This window comes from Dipodomys merriami, unplaced genomic scaffold (genome assembly GCF_024711535.1).
Source record: "Dipodomys merriami isolate MVZ:Mamm:240054 unplaced genomic scaffold, mDipMer1.0.p SCAF_9, whole genome shotgun sequence".
NCBI lineage: Eukaryota > Metazoa > Chordata > Mammalia > Rodentia > Heteromyidae > Dipodomys > Dipodomys merriami.
This window is the reverse complement of record NW_027206512.1, coordinates 63,051,951-63,076,345: the sequence shown is the minus strand read 5'-3', so window position 1 is coordinate 63,076,345 and position 24,395 is coordinate 63,051,951. Positions and strand designations below refer to the sequence as shown.

At 45.2% G+C, this 24,395-nt stretch overlaps 1 protein-coding gene across 6 annotated transcripts in view; it reads right to left on the bottom strand.

The window, feature by feature from the left end:
* Nucleotides 1-24,395, bottom strand: part of Stk32b (serine/threonine kinase 32B) — a 178,938-nt gene that overhangs the window by 55,983 nt on the left and 98,560 nt on the right. For 5 of the 6 annotated variants that reach the window (XM_070012411.1, XM_070012414.1, XM_070012413.1 and 2 more), the window contains one exon: nt 5,183-5,356. In XM_070012411.1, the coding sequence (XP_069868512.1) occupies nt 5,183-5,356 (174 nt within the window). Of the gene's footprint in view, nt 1-5,182; nt 5,357-5,478; nt 5,629-24,395 lie in introns of those variants that run through there. The other variant, XM_070012415.1, reaches the window with a different exon arrangement.

The following is a 24,395-nucleotide window of genomic DNA, read 5'->3' as shown; positions in this document are numbered from 1 at the left end:
TTTTGTTGCCATCAAAACATACAGCACTTATAATCACCTAACACAGTAGACACACGTTTTTTGTGTTTGTTGTCTGTCTCCTTCCACTAGAACTTGGGCACCAAGAAGGCAGAAATTTGATCAGCCCTTTCTGATGCATCCTTAGTTTGGTATGATGTAGCTTCCTTGTTGGTCACTGATGAGTAGATGGATCAATAGATAAAAAACAGATAGGTAAATGGTTGAGTAGATAGAGGAATAGATAGTGGATGGACAGATGGGTGGATAGATGGTGGATGGATGAATGAACAGATGAATAAGTGGATGGATAATGGATGGTGGATGAATGGGTGGGTGAATGGATGAGTAAAGGGATAGATGATAGACAGATGGATGAACAGGTAGATGGTGGGTGGGTGGATGGATGGATGGATGAAAGGTAGGTGTATGGATAGGATGATAGATGGATGAATGGTTGAATAAATAGCTGGATGATGGCTGAGTCATTGGATGGATGATAGCTGGGTGGATGGATGGATCATAGATAGGTGGATGGATGGATGGATGGGTGGGTGGGTAGATAGATGGACATCTCTGTTATCCCAAGATTATAAGGTCCAAGATCCATGGTAGTATTTAGTAGCCTAAAACCTGGGGAACATTTGTCATATTTCTTTTTCTCTCCTCATCTCAATCCCATTTGACTTTAAGGAATTATTTCAACAACCCTGTTCATCATTATAAGATAAATCCCACATGACTTTGTACTCAAGATCCTGCACAAAGTAACTTGAAGCAACCACATGCAATGTGTAATGGCGCAAAAGGCTGCCCGCCCCTTCTTCTGCGTCAATTCCTCCTTTGGGGAAAAGTTTATCACCACTGCACCTGACAAATGCTGTTTCAACGTAAAGTCAAGTGCTTCCACCAGCCAGGAAAAGCATAAATCACTTGGGATGTCTCCGTTCCTATAACTTTCAGAGCATTTTGTCCTAACTTCTCTCCTATATGATTCGTGTCCTTCCCAGCCCTACATCTCCTTCTTTCAGAATGGGTAGTGGAAGGGAGATGGCACTAACAAATCACAGAAATGTAACTGTGAGCGTGCATGCCTGGAGGCGCATGCATGTGTCCGTGTGCATGTAACTGTGAGCGTGCATGCCTGAAGGTGCATGCATATGTCTGTGTGCATGTGCGCATCCTGGAACACACATGTGCTACATGTTACATTTAATAACCAGAGAGAGCAGCCCACTGGGTTTTGCTTTGTTGGTTTTTTTTTTTTTTTTGCTTTAATGTATCCGGCCATAACACCCCAGTTCTAAAACTTGCTCGACAGTGTGCTCTGAACAGTTAGATGAGCAAGGAAAAGACTGCCTGGGGAAGGGACTGAGGGCTGCAAAAAGCTTTAGAGATCTTTGTGTGCTCACTGCATGTGGACGTTTCCAGAAGTGCTGACCCACTTTCCTGATGCTGCGTTCTTTGTCTTGTCTGCACAGTTTCTGTAAAACACCCTCTCATTTATTGGATCCTTGCAAGGATTCGCTTTCTGCTTTCATATTCTGCTCCTAGATTTCATTCCATTTTTTGTAAAGTGAAGTTAAGACCAAGGTCCCTAGTTCCAAAATTTATTATCTCACATAAACACTCTCTACCCAATTGCAGATGCCATTTGTACCCAAGAGACGGAACAATCCCCTTAAAGAATAAATTGGATTCCCTTCTATCTCCCTCCTCTATCATCAAGAAGCCATAAATTCTCAGTACTAGCCACAACAGAAGGGAAATGGAGGCTCTGTGCCTTGAAATATCAAAGTTACTTCTGAGATTGAATTGGAATTTCCCTCCTAAATGACACTCCAGCATGACTTTGATTTTTTTTCCATGTGGCTATCTCTTTCTGGTTGACATGACCCTCAAATACAGGGTAATTAAGAAGGACTGGCTAACGTGTGCTTTCTTTAACCTGATGGAAATGGGCCATTTGTTTTTAGAGATAGTGGAGACAGAGACAGGTTGAGGAGTGATCCAGAATATGAAAGCAGGCTAGGGTTGGGGGTCAGCAGCTCACACCTATAATCCTAGCTACTGAGATCTGAGGCTGGCAGTTCCAAGCCAGCCAGGATAGGAAAGTCCGCAAGACTCTTATCTCCAATTAATTATCAAAAAGTCAGAGGTGGAGGAGTGGCTCAAGTGGGACAGTACTAGCCTTGAGTGAGAAAGCTAAACTAAAGTAGAGCACTCGGACCCAGTGTTGGCACAAAATAAACAATGTCAACAGCAAAAACTCCATGCCATACAGGCTCTATCCTATGTCTATTGTTATTACCGTATTACTGATCTCACTGAGAACTAAGGAGGTACTAGACAAAATTGTAAGGCATGTTATATATAGAGTATTTCAGTCCATCCTCATCCAAGTCCCTTTGAAAGATAAGACACAGCATGAACAGATTAACTTCCTGTCCCCAGCTGGCTAAGGGGTGGGACAGAATTCCAACAAGGTATTACAAACTAAAGAGTTTGTTTCTCCTTTAGTGAGAGAGTTCATGGTGCTTTTTCTTCATTAAAAGGAAAAATCTAAAGCAGGAAAAGAAGAGACTCCATAGAATCTCCCTCTAACATCCATGTGTTCCAAAACCACATCTTGGCCCTTTTTCTTTTAATAATCAAGACACACACACAGCCACGATGTTTTATAAGATATCTTATCTCTCTGGATTCCACAATTGCAGGATTTCATAATGAGCATTACCTCTGGGTGTGTTATAGTTTTATAGTTTCTTAAAAAGGCAGTAGATGGTTTACTAAGCTAATTTCTTTCCCTTTAGGTTATTTCAAAATTAAGCAATGCTATTATAAATATCCGTATGCTTAAAATATTTTTTATAAAGCCTGGACCAGAGTTTTAGATACATTCCAGTAAGTTAATGATTCAGAGTGTGTGAATATTTATGATAAAATGACTTTCAATGCCAGATGGCTTTCTAAACATTGCAACAGTTCCCACTGCTGCCAGCAAACAGACGTCCAGGCTGCTCAAGACCACCTTCCTGGAATGCTTTGTTCATGTTAGGAGCTGTCCTTATTGCCCCCAAAGCAAACACCAGGATGGATGTCCTCATGCCCCACAATCTTTTGTTTTCCTCCCTCCATCCCAAGAGACACAATTATTCTTCCCATTTCCTCACTGGAGCATCACTGGAATTTTGGTTATGTCACTTTCCAGGTAGTGACGATTGTCCCATATAGAAAGACAACCTGCACAGTGAACTGTTCAATACTTCCTAGAAGCAACAGTTGTCTTGGTTGTCTTGGTTTTTTTTTTTTCATTGTTGAGTTTTAAACTCACTTAACATTCGATTCTTTACAACTGAACGAATTTCCTCCTGAGCTAGCTGCATGCTACAGTAATCCAACCTTGCCGGGTTTTATTCTCCCAAAGAAACTTTTAGGGTCTTTCCAAGCTGCTACAACCAGAACTGGTCTCAGTCTCCTATGGGGACAGTGGCCACCCTTCAGCATCAATCCAGTGGCTTCTTCGCCTTGGTTCTTGGCTGGAGCTCCAGCATTGTGACTCCTGTTTCTCCCTTCTTCGTGATAGAACCCAAACCATTTTCTAGTACGTGAGAGGAGGGGTGGAAGGTACATTTTCTGAGACCTGGAACTTGTAGAAATGTGCTGTATGCTCTCTTCACACTGATGAGCTCGTCACACTGAAGAAGCCTTCGGCTTTCATGGTTGACTGCTTTTCTCTGGGCGATTATCCGACCTGAAGTTGATTTTGACGTGTGTTTATTTATAGCCACAGCTCGAGAACCTTGATGGGTTCTTCCAATCTAGAAACTTCTATATTTCTGGTCTGTTTTGTTTTTCTTTATTCATTCTTCTATGTCTTCTGTCTCTCTCACATGTTGACATTTCTGGGATGGATCTCTAATTTTGTGATCTTTTCTCTCTTATTTCCTTCGTGTCTTTGACTGTACTTTGTGGGAGAGTCGAGTGACCTTACCTTCCAATAGATTTCATGTTTTTCATTTCCGCTTTCACACTTGTAATTGATAAAAGCTCTGATGTTTGTTCTCTGAATTTTTTTGAAGAGCCACTTCTTGTTTAATACCCGCAAAGACTCTTATCCCACTGAGAACACATTTTTGATGGAATTTTCATGTTTTCAGAGCCGTTGTTTATTCCGGGAAGTTTCTATTTATTTGATTGGATTTTGATGTTGATGTGATAAGACCTCCCCTGCTGATCATCTTGGCTTGTTGCTGAGCCAGCAGGAGGCTGATAACAAGCAGCGGGGCCTGTGGTGAGGAGCTGGGCGCCCAGGTGTCAGGGACAACATGCGATGTCACAATCTCTTCCACACTCAGTCACATTCCCACGGAACTCACTTGAGCTTCTTGCCCAGGTGACAAAGGCCCACTGTCATTTTTCTCTGGCCCCAGCAAGAGCGAGGAAAGCACTACTCCCTGGGGGTATATTTAGATAACCTTGCTCTTTGAACTACAGTATGCCAACCTGGCTCGGATGGAGGATCTTCAAGCAGACAGTCCATGTTTTTCTCCTAGGGGGACTAGCCTTTGTGCCCTGTCTGATCAAGAAAAGGCAGCCATTCTGAGATTCTGGGTGGGGAAGACTCCTGGCCACTCCACACGAATCCACTGTATTTTACTTCCCTTCTCATCTCCACCTCCTTTCTGTAGACATTGGTGCCAATCCTTGAGCCTCTGGGGGAGCCTTTAGTGTCTATTACTCTAGACTCCCTTCCAGTGACAGCCTAAATTCAGATTCTGGCATTCTAAGCCACGTCTCACCCCACACTTTCTCCCATTTAAGGCTGCGCTGTAGTCTCAATTCTGTTTTCCCCATCCTTAGACATTTATCATCTCTCAACATTTCCTCCTATCAGTGGATTGGAATTTGGATGAGAGAAAATACACACACACACCAGAGCAGGAGAACCCCGAACGCCCCTCGAGGGTCTGGAGAGAAGGTAGAGGGACAACCCCCGCAGGAATCAAGGGGCATTGCACTGCAGTCTGCACTGCCGTCTGAAAAAGCTGCCCTTACCCTTCCAGACACTGCACTTCTAAACAAGGTTGGGAATCAAACACTTCCTGGCTGCAGATGGCGCTGTCCCCACTCTGTCCCCCCCCCCCCCCCCCCCCCCCGCCCAACGGCCGGCAGCAGCGGTTACCTGTGGATGATGTGGTACCGCTGGAGGTACTCCAGGGCCAGGGCCAGCTCACAGATGTACAGCTTCACAGCCCCCTCGGTGAAGCGCACGTTCTGCTGCAGGTGGTAACGCAGGTCCCCGCCCAGCAGCAGGTCCACCACCATGAACATGTCCTCCTCGTCCTGGAAGGAGTACCTGGGAGCACACGGGGGGGTGGGGCAGAGGTTAGCACGGAGGTACCTGTGCCCTCCACAAGACCAATGCCCCTACTTAATCCCACGGGGCCTCCTCACTCCTTGTGAGTCAAAGCAACAGACCCTGGTGCCAGCATGCTGCGTCCATTGTGGTTAGTGGATGCTTTAATAATTCGTTGCTGTAATTCACATCTGGAATGCTCCCCCTGGAGGCCCAGTGTTGAAGGTTTAGTCTCCAGAGGGGACGGGGGCGGGGCAGGGGGTGGTGGTGGGGAAGGTCAATCATTGTAGTATGCCATTGAAAGGGTTGTGGGGAGCTGGCTCTTCCTGTCTGCTTTGTTTCCCAGCCATAGAGAGATGGACAGACATCCTCTGTCTACCACAAGTCCAAAGCTGCCAGGCCAAGTGACTGTACGGAAACCTCTGAAACCACGAACCAAAGCAAACTTTGCCTCTTTTTTTTTTTTTTGTCAGTCGTGGGGCTTGAACTCTGGGCCTGGGCGCTGTCCCTCAGCTCTTCAGCTCAAGGCGAGCGCTCTGCCACTTGAGCCACAGTGCCATCAAATTTGGGCTTCCTAAGGCAGGGGAGTCAGTGCACTGACTCTGAGAATGTGGTTGAGCGATTGCAATCCTGACATCACAAATGTTGCCAAGTTCCTTACGGATTCTTAGGATGTAATAATAGGGCCATGTCATGTGATTATGAAGCTGAAGGACACCTTCAGGGCCACCTGACAACTGTGCCTGAGATCTCTGAACATCAGAGCTGAAGAAGCCAGGCCGCTCCTCCCATTTAGCAGAAGAGAGGACCGAGTGAGGCAGTGCTGGCAGGAGGGCCGGAACCCCAGTGTTCCAGCAACTACACAAATGGGGTGTTGCTGCAGTGAACACATGTTGTTGCAGGACCGGGAGGACAGCCCTGAGGAAAAGCCAGCTGTGTGAATCTAGAACTGGAAGAACCTTAAATGCCTTTGAGCCCCCAAAGCCTGTACTACAAGGATGGGAAAGCAGCATGGGAAGGGACTCCAGTCCTCCTGTACATCTGCTCTGCTGTCAATAATGGTTCAGAAACAGGCAAGAAAGAGAAGGATGCTTATTGGGCCTCTTTATCGTGAATCTGCCAGCTGTGCACAGAGCTCCTGGCACCTGCTGGAGGGTAGGATAAAGAAATGAACTCATCCTTGTATTAAAGGAGCTCATGGTCCTTCAAAGGGGGCCCAGCAAACTTCCTGGCTGACAGTGCAGAGGTGAAGCTCAAGGCCTCCTTTAGGGGCTCGGGGGGTTGGGTGGGAATTGGGTGTGGGAGGGTGCTCCGTGCAGCATCAGCTGCTCCAGGCATTGTGGCTTTCCTGGGATCTCAAGGGGTCCCTTAACTCCTGCATTGGGGTGTCCCGAGCACCATCTGGTGGCTTAGCCCTCCCCTGTCCTTGTAAAACCAGGAAAGCCCACCTCCCCCACCTCCATGATCTTATCTGGTCCTAATGACTTCCCAACAGCCCCACCTCCAATGACCCCCAAGTCTTCAGGGACACAGCATCCCACATGTGAACTCTGGGGCACACATTCACAGACAGACAGCAGGACTGAGTCACCGGGGACCTCTTTGTGTGTGTATTACTGTGAGGAAAAGAGTTTCAGTGACTCCCAAAGAAACCACGGGCTCCAACGCTGCCTCACACAGGTGCTCACTTGATATTTTCATAGGTGGAGAACCATGCACTCCACACACTCTTGGCAGCTAGCCTGCCAGAGGGAAATCTCATTCAATATTCCACCAGAGCTCTGCAGGAGCAACATGAACTTTGAGGAGGAACACTTGTAGGCTGGAGTGAATTTGAGAGAGGAAAAGCAAAGTGCACAGCATTCAAGCAGTGATTCAGGTTCTGGTCTTTTCTTGCAGAAGACCCATACTTTCCCCTGGATGGTAGACCTTCCAATCCCCTGGAGACCTGGTATGACTGGAGACCAGGACGAGGCTGCTTATTGATCTCCCCATGGCTTCGCGCCATCCCATAGCTTTGTGCCAGCGCCCTTTCACTCCCTTCCTGCTAGAATTCAAATTATGTTGTCAACATGGCTGTGCTCACTGGCATGAGAATGATGATGCTAGCAGATGAGAAAGCCCTGCCCCAGTGTGGGATCCAAGAAGGTGGTCTAGAGACAGGGCAATATCAGAGCTCTCTCTGCTCAATCAGAAACATGTAGCTCTAATCAGGAAATCTAGCTTGAGAGTGGACACCAAGCAAGGGCCAGCTGTCCAAGCATAGTCCCAATCAAGAAATACCAAAATTTATATCTTAGAGAAAGAAAAAGCAACAAAAATGACTAAGTCCATGGAACAAGGTCTCCAGCAGCGAGGCACAGCCCCTGGTGCTGATTCCACTCAGCCCACCACTGGGTGCGGAGCCCCACTTGGTGCGACCTGACGTACTAGCCTTCCTGCTGGCCATGACTGATCACCATGCCAGTCTTAGACATGACAGATAAACACAACTGCATTGTGACACAGAAAACTACTTCACAGGGGAATCTGGGAAAGGAGAGCACATTGACACCAAACACTGTGAATCACACGCTTGCCATCCCCAAAGTGACCTGCAAGAAGGCTGGGGGAGGAACTGGGCTCCAGGCTTAGAACAGGCGTAGGATATAGGAAAGCAGGGGAGGGAGCAGAAACGAGAGAGAAAATTCTGAGCCCAGAACTGCACTGATTTCAGCCACACTGCCAGCCCAGACTCAGAAGAAGGATAATGCATCCACCTGAGCCCCACACCAATAAGGATAAGAACTGATACAGTCAGGAACCAAAGGGAAGTGCTCCAAACCAGAGTCCCACCCCCAAACTCAGGCCCCGGTGCTGACTGGACGTCTGGCCTCCAGAGGAGCTTCGGCCAACAGGGACAGGGGCCAAACAAGAGACCATAACCCAAATGAGCATCCAGCCTCCAGCCCTGCACCACACACAGGGACACAAACCAAAGAGCAGTGCCCATGTCCAGGGACCTGTCTTAGTCACACCAGAGAACTAGAGACTGATCCCAGCTGGGTTCCACACATGCAGGGGCAGATCCCAAGGGCCTAGTTTTCACCCAGCAGGGGCCTACCCCTAAATAAGCAGAACTTTAATCCTATAAACATAAAGCAAGACTAAAGGAATAGGAAAAGTGAACAAAGGTGGCCGCCTATATGTTGGCTTTCAATCATTCTAGTCTGGGATAAGATACCAAAGCTGACATACACTCAACATCAGTAGAAAGGTATGCAACCCATCAAAACACCAACTGCCTGTTCAACCAAAACCAGAGAATAACCCACTTAGGAAGATCTCGGGTACCCAAAAATCAATACCAAAAAGATCTTCAAATGGGCAGAGCCCATCCCAGAAATTCAAGAAACATGAGAAATCAAAGAAACACAACACTCCCTCAAAACCACAACTGTTCAACAATATGTCAGAAAGACAATGATCTAGAGGAAAACGTACATAGGGCTAAAAGACCTCCTGATAAAGATTTGTCTATAAAAAGATACAAAACCTCTACTAGACACTCTGTGAAGGCAATGACATGACCCAAAGAATAATAGAAGAATTCATGAAGATCACAAATGAAGAGCTAAATGAATTTCAAAAGATGGCAAAGGAATCTAATGAAAAAAACAGCCATTCAGTTAAGAGATGAAACAAGGTACAGATAAATCAATGAATCAAAGAAATCAATACAAGACCTTAAAAAAGACTTGAATAAAGAGAAACCCTAAAAAATACACAAAAGGCAGAGAAATTTAAAAAAAAACCTCTCCAGCAGAATAGATGAAATAGAAAACAGAGTCTTGAGGTTTGAAGACAAGAGTATATATAATAAGGGGCAGGGGAAGGAGGTAACCATATAAAAATACAGGCAACAGGAAAAGAGTTTACCAGAACTTTAGGACTCAATCAGAAGATAATTTGTAGCTGATAAGAATCAAGGAAGCGGCTGGGAAGGTGGCTCAGTGGTAGAGTGCTTGCCTTGCACGCATGAGGCCCTGGGTTCGATTCCTCAACACCACATAAGCGGGAAAAGCAGGAAGTGGCGCTGTGACTCAAGTGGTAGAACACTAGCCTTGAGCTGAAGAACTGAGGGGCAGTACCCAGGCCGAGTTCAGTCCCTATGACCCCCCCCACACACACACACACAAAATAAAGAATCAAGGAAGAAGAGCAGATGACTAAGGCTATAGAAAATATATTTAATGAAATTATAGCAGAAAACTTCCCAAACATTCAAAAAGAAAAGCCCAATCAGGTACAAAAGGCCTTTAGAACATTCAACAGACCTGACCAGAAAAGAGCCTCCCATTGTCACACCGTGATCCAAACTGGTTCAGTGGAGAACAAAGAGGATACCAGAGAGAAAAGGTGGATTAGGTATACAGGAAAACTGGTCTGAATAATGACATTTCTCAGCCAAAACCCTAAAAGCAAGAAGGGCTCAGTGAGATGTATACCAAGCATTGAATGTAAATAACTACCAACCAAAAATACTATATCCAGCCAAACTTTTATTTCATAACTGAAGGGCAAATAAAAACATTCCATGATAAGCCAAAAATGGAAACAATTTATCATCACCAAACTACAGAGGATAACTAAAGATGTCCCACATACAGATAATCAACATGAACATAAAATAAGAAGCAAAAACAGACCCCACCAGATAAGTGGCTAGATATAGTAAGAACAGAAGAGACACAGCTGCTAAAAAGGGTAATGACAGGAGCTATCACGTACCTCTCAATCTAACATTTAATATCAATGGGCTCAATTCTCCAATCAAAAGACATGGAGTGGCTGGCTGGATAAAACACAAGACCCATCCATCAGCTGCCTACAGACACACATCTAACTGACAAAAACAAATATCTACTCAAGGTGAAAGGCTGGAACAGTCTTCCAAGTAAATGGCCCTCATAAACAGGACAGTAGCTTACTTAGATAAAAGACTTCAAATTAGAATTAGAAAGGAGAAAAAAGGATATTATGTATTAAAAAGAGAACTCTCAGAAAATGAGAGAGGAGGTAACACTGTTCAAAAAGAAATGTACTTATTACCTGACTTGTGTAACTGTAATCCCTCTGGTACATCACCTTTACAATAAAATTTAAATTTCTTTTAAAAAGGGAATTCTTTACCATGAGGACATAACAATCCTACATATCTATGCATCGAATGTTGGAGCTGCCAACTTCATCAAATACTACTGATCTAAAACTCAGAGCAAAAACATTGATTGCTGGTGGCTTCAACACACGATTGTCACTTTTGGATCGATCATACAAGCAAAAATTTAGCAAAAAACAAACACCTCAGAGCAAAATAATTACATTGACCAACTAGATCTAACAGACATCTACAGACTATTCCACCCAACAGCATCACAATACACATTTTTTTTTCATGGAACATTCTCTAAAATAGACCATACCTAGGTCACAAAGCAAATCTCTGCAAGACTGAAGAAAATAAAAATTATTCCTTGTATCCTGTCAGACCACAACAATAAAAGTTCAACAGCAAAAGCCATCACAGAAAATACTGAAACTTGTAATAGATGAACAAAGCATTGCAGATTTATCAGTGGGTCATCAAAGAGATGAGAAGGGAAATTAAAATGCTTCTGGAATCCAATATAAATGAACACATGAAAAACCAGCTGATCTGGGACACAGCAAAGGCAATACTAACAGGAAAATTTATAGCTATGAGTACCTACATCAGCAAATTAAAGAAATCTCAAGTCAACACTCTAATAATACACTTCAACCTCCTTGAAAAAAACAAGCCAAACCCCAAACAATACAAAGAATAATAAAAATTAGAGACCATAAAGCATACAAAGAATCAACAAAACAAAAAGTTGTCTCTTTGAAAAAAAACCCTAAAAATTAACAGGCCCTTAGCAAATCTAAGAGGAGAAACTACCCAAATAAAATTAGAGGTGAAAAAGGAAATGACACAACAGAAACAAAATTCAGAATATTATGAGGGAATACTTTGCAAATCTTTATGCCAATAAATTGGAGAATCTAGAAGAAATGGAAGCATTCCCAGACACTATCAATATACCTAAACTGAGCCAAGGAGATAAAAACCAATTAAACAGATCCATAGCAAGCAATGAAATTGAAATGGCAATAAAAGCCCTCCCATCCAAAAGAAGCCCAGGAACTGATGGGTTTATAGCTAAATTCTATAGGTCTTCAAGGGAGAACTAATATCAAAACTTCTCATACTCTTCAATGAAATATAAAGGGAAAGATCACTACCAAACTCATTCTATGAAGACACATCCCCAAGCCAGATGAGGACACATCAGTAAAAGACAACTATAGACTTATGCCTTTGATGAATATACATGCAAAACTGGCTGATTGAATTCAACAACTAATTGAAAAAATCATATGCTATGATCAGAAAAAAATGGGATATATACACAATAGGATTTTACTCATCCATTAGAAAGAATGGCATTGTACCATTTGCAAAGAAATGGAAAGGCCTGGAAACATTGCTAATAAAGTCAGGTCCAGAGAGAGAAAGGATGCTTGTTTTCTCTTACAGACCAAAGCTGATTTAGCTTATAAACTTGTAAGTAAATACACTGGGTGGTATACAAGGGTATGCAGATGTATAAACTGAAATATGGTAGATTCAAGGGTAATCTGAAATAACATAACACCTTAGAAAGGTGAAGTCCAAGTTCAGCAAAATAAAACACCAGGAAGTGGTACTCAAAAGGGGCAGTGCAGGGTGGGGCCAAGGGGGAAGGTGTGGAAAGATGAGAGGAAGGAACAAATGCAGTCAGGAATTCAATGTATATCCTACAAATTTAAGAGGAGTGAGGGAAGGGATCGGAAGGGGAGGGATGGGTGAGGATTTGAAAGGGGTGACATTGATCAACAGCACTGTATTCATAAACTGCTTTGTTTAATGATAACTCCTTTGCAAAACTACTTAAAGAAAACAAATGGCTTGGAGGCATGGCTCAGGTGGTAAGACACCTGCCAAGGAGCATAAAGTGTCAGATAGGGAGTTCGAATCCTGGTTTCTGACAGGGAATAGATAGATAGATAGATAGATAGATAGATAGATAGATAGATAGATAGATAGATAGATAGATAGATAGATAGATAGATAGATAGATAGATAGATAGAGTGAAGGGTGACTGCTCTTGATGCGGCCATATTTGATAAAGCACTTTGGTCAGCTGTGCACCCACAGAAGTGGGGATTGTAGAGAAGGAAAAATGGGGAGAAATCTCTGGGATGGCCGTGCTGCTCAGACCACTGCCCACAGGAATTCCTTTTCTTTGGTCTTCTCCTGTTCTGGAGTCCACTCTGAGTGACTGCCCCAACTTTTCCACAGGCTGATCAATCAGCCTGGAGAGTAAGTCTGGAAGAAGCCTCGCCCCTCCCTGCCCCGTGCCATCCCTCTGGGTCCTCTCCCTGCTCTGGAACCTTCCTGCAGAGCACTCGCCCTGCTGACTGCTCTCTCACTGGCACCTTGCTGAGGTATCGTCACCTGTCGCTGTGCTGCATGATGACAGCACCCCAGGGTGAACTATGCCCCTCAGCTCCATCCAAACTCAGGAAAAGAAGGAGGGGTGCCATCTCCAAACTCTGGATCATCCCTTAATACCCATCTATTTAACCATGGATGTGAACTTTACACCCCTCATCTTCCCAGTGGACAAATCCAAGGCCAAGAGAGGCTGACAAGGCCTGGGTCACTAGGACAGGTATGGTGCTCCAAACCATTGATCAGCCATGCTAACCAGTCACTGAAGAGGACAGGAACATAGGAGAGAGGCCACGTGTACAGTGGGACAGACCTGGGATAGAAAGCCCGGGTCCCCTGCCCCTGTCACAAATGCACAGGGAAGGCTCCACCTCACCTTACTCATAGCCGGCCCTCTGCAGACCCATTCTGAAATCCAGAGCTGTTCAGAATGGGGGACATAGTTAAAGGAAAGATTTCTGCAGGAAACAAAGCCCTTCCTGGACCACTAGCAGCATGATGCCACCTGGACCACTGGAGATAGTTTTCCTCCCTGAGGGAAAGGCCTTCGAGTGCAGGGAGGAGCACTCCAAGGATGGCACTGGGAGCCCTGGCAGCCAGGAACACTGGGTCCATGTCTGGCATCTCCAGAGGTCAAGGTTCAAGCTCCTCCTCAGACTACTCACATCCAGTGAACATCTCCCAAGAAAGGAACTAAAAATAGCCTTGTCTGCTGCAGAAATCCAATAATGGAATGCAAGGCTCTGTCACTTCGTATCGTACAAGTAAAAAAGCGCTTATCAAACCTGAATTGTGCTTGATACACAGAAGCCCTTATAACGTTTTTAATAACCTCCACAATAATAAGCCTTTCTTTCTTTTTAAAATTTGACTTGAACCACAGTCAGGCTGAAGCAGTCTGATGGCTCCCACTGTCCTTCAAACCAGTGTTATTCCCTTCTTTCTCCTCCCCGGGAAGTCAAGCAGAGTTGTCGGCTGATCCACAAGCCAGGAAACCGTGGGGGAGAGACTCACATCCACCCAGCTCGTCAGGCCGAGGCAGCTGGAGCAGGAAGAATCATGAGATTGGACCCCAGGGAGCTGCAAGTTCAAATCCCACCATCTACCCAGGCTTTGCAAACTGTAAATTGCTCCCTATCCATACACAGAGCCTTGTTCTTGTGTCACAATGGTTTTGATGATTTTAGATTATAATGTTCAGGCCTCTACAGGATCTTCATGAGCCAACAAAGGACAAGACTAATGGAGGAGACAGAGGAAAAAGGAAAACTATGGAACGTGAGCTAGGCAAAGTGCTGTGTTCCCAGTTCAGAACTATAGGCCTCTCTAAGGGCAAAATGGGCAGCACCAGACAGAGAGCGGCCTCTCACGGATGAAATGACCCAGGGCCAAGACACGCCACTTAGGCCACATTCCAGAAGGAACATGCAATTTGTGTTCTCTTAACACAATGGTGCCGCATGCCTATAATCCTAGCTACTCAGGAAGCTGAAGATTTGAAGATTGTGGTTCAAAACTAGTCCCACCAAGAATCCATGAGACTCTTTATCTCTAATTAATCATCATAAAGCTGGAAGTGGAGCTGTGGTTCATGTGGCAGAGTGCCAGCCTTGAATGAAAAAGCTAAGGGACTGCGCCCAGCCTTTGAGTTAGGAGAGCCAGTACAGTATGAGACAAGACAGACAGACTGACATTGGGGAAAAAAGAGAGGGAAGGAAAGAATTCCTATGTTGGCTTCCTGTGGGGGGTTCCTGCAGACTTTTCAGACCATTCATCCAGGCTCCTGGTGCTGTGTGAGGTCCTTCCTTTGACATCCATTGTTTTTTCCACAATCCCACATTGTTCCAAGAAGGTGAGTAACTTTCCCAGTGTCACTTAGCTTTTCTCCATCCCTCTCTCCTCTGAATTTTTTTTTTAAGTACTGTGGTCTGAACTCAGGGCTTTGTACCTGCTAGGCAGGTACTCTGCCACTTCTACTTTTCAGAGCTTAGTATCTTTTGCCTGGGGCAAACCTCAGATTGTCGTTCTCCTACTCACACCTTGCACACGGCTAAGATTGCAGGAATGTGCTATCATGCCCGCCATGTTGTTTGAGACCAAGTATCACTAACTTTTGTTTCTTCTAGGCTGGCCTTGAGCAGTGAGCCCCCTAGCTCTGCCTCCCAAACAGATGGGATCCACTAAGGTCTGGCCTCCTCTGAATGCCTTCAGCATGTTTTATATGTGTGGTAGTAGGGCTTGTATTCAAGGCCTGAGCTGTTTTGCTCAAGACTAGTGCTCTATCACTTGAGCCACAGCTTCACTTTGAACTTCTTGAGGGCTAATTGGAGATAAGAGTCTCTTAGATTTGTGTGCTTGGACTGGCTTTGAACTGCAATCCCTTGAGTAGCCAGGAATACAGGTATGAACCACTGGATCCTGGCATTTTTTCCATGCATGAATCATCAACCCAGAAATCTCAGCCCAGTATCTTAAGGTGCAAGGTAGACACGAATCCAAGGCAGGATCCCGCACTGATGTGCAGAGCGTGCAGAGCATTTCGCTGTTGTGATCAGACGCTGCCATGGCTGACATCGGTTCTTGCACAACTGGGTGCCACTCACATGGCTGCATCTGAACTCACCGCGCCCACGCACCAGGCTCCTTGTGTGCTCTGTCACGCTCACGGCACTCGGTTCTGACTTGTCACTGGTCGTATTTGGAATGTCACTTGAGACTTGTCTCGATGATACTCTTGTTAAAAATGTCAAGTTTTAGAGTTGTAGGGATAATCCTTTTCCTACATTAAAAAAAATAACTCAACACTGACTGATAGGTACAAATAAGGTTGGCAATTTGAGATCCCCAATATTTGTCTGATTTTGGTTCCATCTATGATGATGTCATATGGCTCAACCTAACACAGTACAAGTTACCATTTAAACCACCCAGCGACTTCCCATTACATCTGGAGCAATGCCAGGATCCCTGGCCTGGCCTATAGACCTTGCACTCCAAGCCAGAAAGCTCTGCGTCTGGGCTCCGCTGCTCAAGTTCTGTCCTGACTCTGGCTCTGCTCGCCTCTCTGTCTATGTTGACAAATAGTTTCCTTTCTGATCTAGCAAGGTACCTCTGCAGCAGCTGTCCTCTTTGCCTGCGGTTCAATCCCTGGTTTCTCACTCATGCATAGAACTCATCAGCATATGGACCTTTGCTCACCAGCCCACTCCAGAAGTCCCTCAGTCCCAAGCCAGTCCCAGCTTCCCTTTGTAACATCTGTCTCTGAATTAACCCATGCGCTCAGTGTGTGGCCATGTGTGGTCTCTCCCCAGCCACCCACACCCACACCCACAGAGGATGTCAGCTCTGGGAGTGAGGACTTGTCTCTGTCGGTGGTTCTCAAGCTCGAGCACACACTGGAGCATTTGGATGGTTGGAAACCCTCGCTGCCGGGTCCCACTCTGGAGTTTCTGACTCTGCAGTGTGGGAGGACAGTGACATTTGGTGTTTCTAACACACTCCCAGGGCTTCAGAGGCTGTGATTCAGGGGCCACGCTTTGAGAGGACTGCTCTACATTCTTGAATCACTGTTCAGTCTGGAGCCCTGGGACAAACTTCCTACTGAACACTGCAGGTCTTTCTTCCCCTGATTTGGGATCGATACACTTTTGACTCTTTGGGGCTTAAACACAGCACTGCTTTCCCTGGGACCCCTGAGGAGCTCTCTCGGCAGGTCAGACCATGACCACATCCTGGCTTCACTAACGTCACTAACAGCAGCAATTCAGGGCATGGTGGTGCTCATCTATGCTTCTAGCTACCTGGGAGGGGGAGGTAGAAAAATCCTGATCTAAGCCTATCTCAGGCAAAGTTAATGAGACCCTATGTGAACAACAAACTAAAAGTGGACATGACTCGAAATATAGAGCCCTTGCTCAGTATGTCCAGGACCTTTGGTTCAATCCCAGGCACTGCAAAAACAGCTAAATAAAATAAAAAAGCATCCAGAGATTGAAAAAAATAATAGCATTGTAATGTAAAAAATATAAGATCTGGGACTGGGAAGGTGGCTCAGCAGTAGAGCGCTTGCCTTGCATGCCTGAGGCCCTGGGTTCGATTCCTCAGCACCACATAAGCAAAAAAGAAAAAATCCAGAAGTGGCGCTGTGGCTCAAGTGGTAGAGCGCTAGCCTTGAGCTGAAGAGCTGGGGGACAGTGCCCAGGCCCAGAGCTCAGGCCCCACGACCAGACCCCCCCCCCCAGAAAAAAGAAAAAAAGAAAAATAAGACCTTTGCTTTAAAAACTATAAAACATCAACGAAAGAAATTAAATGGGACATAAATAAATTGAAGTATTTTTAGAGTAATGGACTACACTAAGAGGACAATACTCTCCTAATTGATTAGCACACTCAACATGATCATTGTTAAATTTCCAGTGATAATTTTTTGCTGAAATTGCAATCTGATATTAAAATTCATATGGAAACACAAGAGACACATAATAGCCGAAACCTTATTTAAAAAGCCTTTGAAAGTTTCACGCTTATTATGATGCTATGGTAACCAAGATAGTAGGGTACAATCACACAGAGACAGAGGGATGGATAAAATAATATTGTACTTATGATCAATTGATTCGACCAGAAGGCTGAGACACTTCAGCTGAGAATCATTCTTTTCCACAAATAGCATCAGGACATTTGAGTATTTACTTATGAAAGTGTAAAGCTGAGTCCTGACTGCCATAAACACAAAAATAACACAAGGTAGACCACAGAATGCAGTTTAAATTGACAACCCGAAATGCAGGTGTTTGACTTATAATTGTTTCTTAGCTAAGATACCACAAGAATATGATACAAGGTGTGCAGGTGTCTTTGTTATATCCGGATGTGCCGTCTTTCGGGTAAATGCCCAAGAGTGGGATTGCTGGGTCACAGGTCACACTATGTGTAATTTTATGAGGAATCTCCATACAGGTTTCCGTAGTGGTTGCACTGGTTTCTTACATTCCCACCAAGAGTGTATGAGGCTCCTTTTTTTCTCATCCTCACCAGCATTTGCTGCTGCTTTTATTCTTGATGATGGCTTCTGAAGCACAGTAACTAAGTTACAGAAACAGCCCAGATGCCCCATGACAGATAAATGGATTTAAAACATGATTTAAATATATATATATGTGTGTGTGTGTGTGTGTATGTGTGTGTGTGTGTGATTATATATGTTTGCATATACAAATATATATACACACACACTTATGCAGTGGAATTTTATATAGCCATCATGAAGAATGTTATTATGTTTTTGTTTTTATGGGTGTTTTTTTTTTTTTGCCAGAGAATGGATGGATCTGGAAAACATCACACCGAGCAAAGTAAGCCAGGGTCAGAAAAGCAAAAGCATACATGTCTTCTCACATATGTGGATCTTAGATACAAAACACCACCTCCCATATAATCATGCTTAGAGGCATGTGCTCGTATACATGATTTAGATGACTATAGTATATACAGGTATAATTCTCCATGGAGTGAACCAGGTTAACTTTACCACACGAAGATTTTCCTTTCTTTTGAGCTTGGCGCTGTACTGAAAATAATTTTCAAGTGTATTTTCCCCGGTGTCCCTTTGAGTTTTCACCGGGAAGTTCTGCCTGCTGCTGCAGTCCACCGCGTGGTGAGGGGTAGAAGCCCACACATCCCCTCACGCGGCAGCCCTCTCCAGTCTCAGTCTCACTATGTCTGGCCGTTCTTTTGCCACTTGAGTTCCTTGTCACTGCTGGGCTGTGACAGACTTCAAAGTATGCTCCTCACTCACGGTCCTGACTGACGGCTGACCATGTGGCAGAGTGTCCCCCTGAGTACCATGCAGTTCCTTCCTAGGAAAAGCATTCGTTTATTCACTGAACAAATGTCTGGTAAACTGATGTCAAGAGGCAAGCAGGGTGTACCATAGCCAGAAGTTCCTTATGGCGGATCAGAGAAATGTTCCAACAGACCAGCTATGGCTGTAGATAACCAATAATCTGAAAAACCTGCAGCATGTGAATACAGCTGCTTCAAACAAAGGCCACGTATGGATGCGTTGCAGAGGTATAACGGATGAGGTACAGCTGTTTTATTTATTTATTTTAGCAAAACTCATTTAAGTTGCACATCACAGCAGGGTAGGCAGGTGGAAAGAAATGCTACCCACACATTACACACGGAGACAAGTCCGAGAGCATTCAAAAGCAAACAAGGAAGCTGACGCTTCAACGTGGCAATCCGTGTAGGCTGATTTTCCTGGAAGAAACCCCATTAAAACTGGCTGCGATGTTCTAACACTGCGAAGGAAATGACCTTATCTCATACAGGGCCTCCACTGTCTGACTGGAGAAGAAAAGTGAGAACCACATTTTCCCAAGTAATGGTTCACATGGGGGAGGCAGGTTGGAGGCAGACCTTGCCCTGCATCTTCCTCAAATACAAATTAAGCCTCCCCCATCTTCAAAAGTAAACAGGCACAAAAACACAAACAGCAATCCTGAGCAAGCAACTGTCAGCGTTCAAGCACTCCGTGTTTCTTATGAGGCTGTGTAGGTGGAACATCCAAACTCCGCTGCCCTCCTCGGGGAGCCGGCAGGTAAGCACGCACCAGAGGCCACCCATGATCAGAGCTGAGGAAGGGGATCCTGGGGACCTGGCAGACTCTTGCCCCTGGCAGACAGTTTGGCCCTGAAGAAAGACAAGGCTGTGTGTTCAGACAGAGCCGAGTGGAGCCCGGGACGTGCCCTGGACCTGCTGTGCCCATAGGCACCCGATTCGGGTACCTGACGTGAATTCCCCTTTTTGGCGACATGATCCTTGTGCATGTAATGACAAATCACAGTGCTGTTGTGACAAGCAGGCTTGAAGCAGCATGGCAGGTCATTTGTGATATGTAAATCATTATGAAAAACGGACAGCACTTTAATTCTAGTCCAATTTTTTAAAAAAGTGTCTGCTGTGTCCCAGTCCTTTGCTCTTCTTGGCGACAGAGCTGCCACCTGACATGTCACAGCCTTCTCACCTGAGTTCCTGCACGAGGTGACCAGACGCCATCACCTCTCCCTCATGAAAGGGCAGCCCAGGAGCAAGGTGGAGAGACAGGACCTCGGTTAGTCTCTCCAAAGCAGGATGTGCCTTTGAACAAGCTGTACTGACCAAAAGCTGACAAAAATGGTGAAATGTCTTCTAAGAAGTGGGCTGAGGAATAAGTGAGAATCAAACTCGAACACCACTCACATGTTTCCACTTATGTGGGGTGCCTGACCTACAGGAGAGCGGGAATGATCAGAGCATATTGTATCAGCCTGGAGCTGGTGGCTCATGCCTGTAACCCTTACTACTCAGGAGGCTGAGATCTGAGAAATGCTGCTCAAAGCCAGCCAGGCAAGAAAGTCTATGAGACTGATCTCCAAGGAATCACCAAAAATCCAGAAGTAGAGCTGGGACTGGCATCAGCCTTGAGGGAAAAAGCAGAGAGACAGCATCCACCACTAGCACACTGTTAAAAGGCACATTGTATCTATGTATTAAAACTTCATAATGCAAGAGAGATAAATGAAGCGGAGTGGCAGGAGGGGGATAAGAAAGAACAGCAGAGGGATAAACACATCCATCAGCATATGCTATTTGCATGGATGGAACCACCCCAATGACCCACCCCAAATTGTGCAAACAAAAACAGGGTGGGGGGTGGAAGGTGTGGCTAACTTCGCTCTTATGCTGTTCTTGGCTGCAAAGATGCTGTGGGACCTCTATCACCATGAGAGGTGCAGTGTGTTGGGCCCACACAGAGCTGTAACACTGGTCGTGTTTAATGGGCTGAACACTGTTTCAGAGGCTTCCTGTCCCTGCTTCCTTGGGAGTGGACTCTGTTCTCCGCAGACCCCAGCTGTGCTCGGTGGGGACCACTCTCACGATGCTTCTGTCTACCGGTGCTCTTTCCATGACTGCTCCAGTGCAGCCTGATTCACTCCTGCATCCATTCTGCCCATGTTTCTAGAGCCTCTGTTATGCCCCCTCCCCCCCCTCCCCCCCCCCCCCCCCCCCCCCGCTGCAGAAATTGATGAGACGACAAAACTGGCGGCTGCAGATACCTTAAGGCTAACATCAGCTGAGTTAGCAAGTCAAGGGTCATGGGGGCTTGGAGAGATGAGAGGAGAGAGTGCATCTCTCTCACACCTCCACCCGTAATCTATGTTAACGAGTGCCCAGGCCCAAACCTAAGTGTGAAGGTATTTGTCTCAACATTGACTAGTGGCAGGTTTAAATAAAATGCACAGAACAGGCTGTGAGATTGCGCCTGGAAAATAGTGGTCTTCCATAAAACACAATCAGAGGAGTTGGGCTGGAAGCACTTCACTCTGTCTGTGACTGTGGAAGATCAAGGCCAGGTAGGAAGCAGCCAGCATGGCTCTGTATCATCACCCAACATCATATGATTGGCTCCTCTGTCTGAACAGTGCCTGCCTTCACCATCTCCTGCCATTAGAAGCCCAGTTCCATGAGGTGGCAGAGGCCCTGCTCCAAGACCTTATATTGTGGTTTTGTTTCTGGACTCTGTTCTGTTCTATTGATCCTGTTTGTCTATGCTGATGCCAATAGTTCTGAGGCTAACTGTTGCTGTTTTTTTTGTCACCATGCTCATACTATTGAAGGCTTTTTGAGATATTCAGTCCTTTATATTTCCACATGGAATTTAGAACTAGTTTCTCAATTTCTATAAAAATCTGTTGAGAGATTGAGTGGCATCTGTTTAGGTCGAATGCACAGTTTAGTGATCTTGACTCTAAGATCCATGAACATGGTATGTGTCTCCACTTATTCATATCTTCTTCTTTTATATTTTGTGATACATGGTATCCAGGTCTTTTACAACTACTTGATATTCTTACATTACTATAATTGTTATGTTTCAGAATTCAGTTTCTGATTGTACACAGCTCGTATACAGAAATTCCATAGATCCATGTACCCGAAGGTAAATGATTCCAAGGAAACACCATGGCAAAAGAACCACAAATGCTCAGGATGAACAAAGTCTGAACACAACTGGTGATAATGCAGGAGGGACCTCGAGCTTCTCTGCATCCATCAACTTAGTTGTATAATGGATGAGCAGGATTTTTAAAAACTTACTTGGTCTAAACCATGTGCTATGGTCCATGAATAAGACGGGCTTGCTGTAGTTGGTTTCTATGTATTAATCTTGTCTGCAATACTAACCTCACATACGTGTTCTAGTATTTTTTATTGATTTGATCAGATTCTTTTCATAACTATCATTTGCATACACAAAGTTTAGTTGTCTTTTCCAATCAGAATGCTTTTTATTTTTTGCTTGCCTTTTGAAGTAGTGAGTACAATGTATTTTTTTTGTTTTGTTTTTTTTGGGGGGAGTCCAGTCATGGGGCCTGAACTCTGGGCCTGAGTGCTGTCCCACAGCTCTTCAGCTCAAGGCTAGCGTTCTACCACTTGAGCCACAGTGCCACTTCCGGATTTTTTCTTTTTGCTTATGTGGTGCTGAGGAATCGAACTCAGGGCCTCATGCATGCAAGGTAAGCACTCTATACCACTGAGCCATCTTCCCAGCCCCAAATTTAATTTTTTCTTTTTGGCAGTTGTGGGGGCTAAACTCTGGGCCTATGCGCTGTCCGTCAGCTCTTCAGCTCAAGGCTAGCACCCTACCACTAGAACCACAGTGCCACTTCTGGATTTTTTCTGCTTATGTGGTGCTAAGGAATCGAACCCAGGGCTCATGCATGTGGGGCAAGCACTCTACCACTGAGCCACCTTCCCAGGCCCTTGAATACAATGTTTGATGGAAGTGGTGAATGGGTATTTGCTCTATATTTTAGGGAACAGTGTTTCACCATCCTCTATTAAATGTAGTGTCTCTGTAGGCTTTCTGCAGGTACCTTTATTGGCCAGGAAAGTTCCATTTGATTCTGAATTTGCAGAGCTCTTATTAGGAAGGAAAGTGGGTTTTGTCAGTTGTTTCTCTTGCATCCATAGAGATGATTGTATGCCTTGGTTTTTCTCTTAGTTTACATATGTGATTGTTTTATTAATGTTGAACCATCCTTGAATTCCTTGTGTAAATCTCACCTGGAAATTTTACTTCATCCTTTTAATATATTGTTTTGTTATAGATTGAATAAAATGTTGTGAAGAAGTTTTGCATTTCTGTTCTTGAGGGATATTAGTTTGACATTTTGTTTTCTTATAATGTCTTTAGTTTTCATGTCAGGGCAGTGTTGGATTCCCAGAATCAACTGGGACATAACTCACCAAGACAATGTCTTCAAGTTCACTCATCTTTTTCTCTGTGTCTCTTCTACTCAGCGAGACTCACTGGGCTCTTTCTTGATTCCTGATCCCTGACTACAGCCAGCACACTTCCTTCCTCTAGTTGGTAAAGGAACTAGAAGCTCCCCTTGTAACCTTCCTGTCCCTCAGGGACCACTGTCCACCCCAGACTTGCTATAAAGATTTCCCAAGGGAATACACTTATGAAATTAACAATTGTGATATAAAAAATCCAGGGGTGTACCAAGAATAGGACAGAGAAGTCCATACAGTCACAGAGCTTATAGCTATCGAGGGATGATGGCTGAACGTGCCCCCCCACACACACACAAGTGCACACATGCACACACATAGGCGCAAGGTACACACTGTAAGTCATGTGAGGCAACTTCAAACAGTGCTAGGTAAGTCAGGGTGATCTGATCAGTGGTGACAGAGAGAAAAACACTTGACCAGTGTCGACCAAGCATGTGTCTCTGAGCGGCAAGAGAAGGAGGAGGCAGCTATGCAAAGGTCCTGTGGAAGAGCAGTGTTGGCTGAAAGACCTGCAAGCACTAAAGTCCTGAGTGAGAAATGAGTGTAACTGAGTGGTACATGCCGTGCAGAGAGAGGGCAGAGGGATGGGCAGGTAAGGAAGAGAGGGTGGGAGGTGCTGATTGCCCTCATCCTGACATACCAGAGAATATGTGCACAGTGGAGTGTGGTAGGTAGAACTGTGCCAAACACACACAGAAGTCAATGAGAAAGTTTCCTGACATTCCTCTCCTCTTACACGATGCCAAGCCAACACCAGAGAATCTGGCTCGCTCTTCCTGGAGCTACAGGGCCTCCATGCCCCCTCCCAACTGCTGGCAAGCAGATTAGACCAGATGATGTCTTGTAGCTGCTCCTAGGCCTGGTCCAAAGCCACCTCCCCACAGCATGTTCCAGCAGTGTGGTGAGCCGGCGTGAAGCATCCCCAGAAGGATGGAATGGTAGAAATGCCATCTCTTGCAAAGCTGCTGTATAACCTCCCAGAGATGGAACTGAAGAGAGGGCCAGGTGTTCCAATAGTCTCTTTCCACTAGAAAAATGTGGCACCAGCAGTGGGGTTGTTCAGTGTGGGTTGCTGTTTACAGTCATAAGCAGGACCATTTTCCAGTTCCCGCCCCTCACAGTCTGGTGCA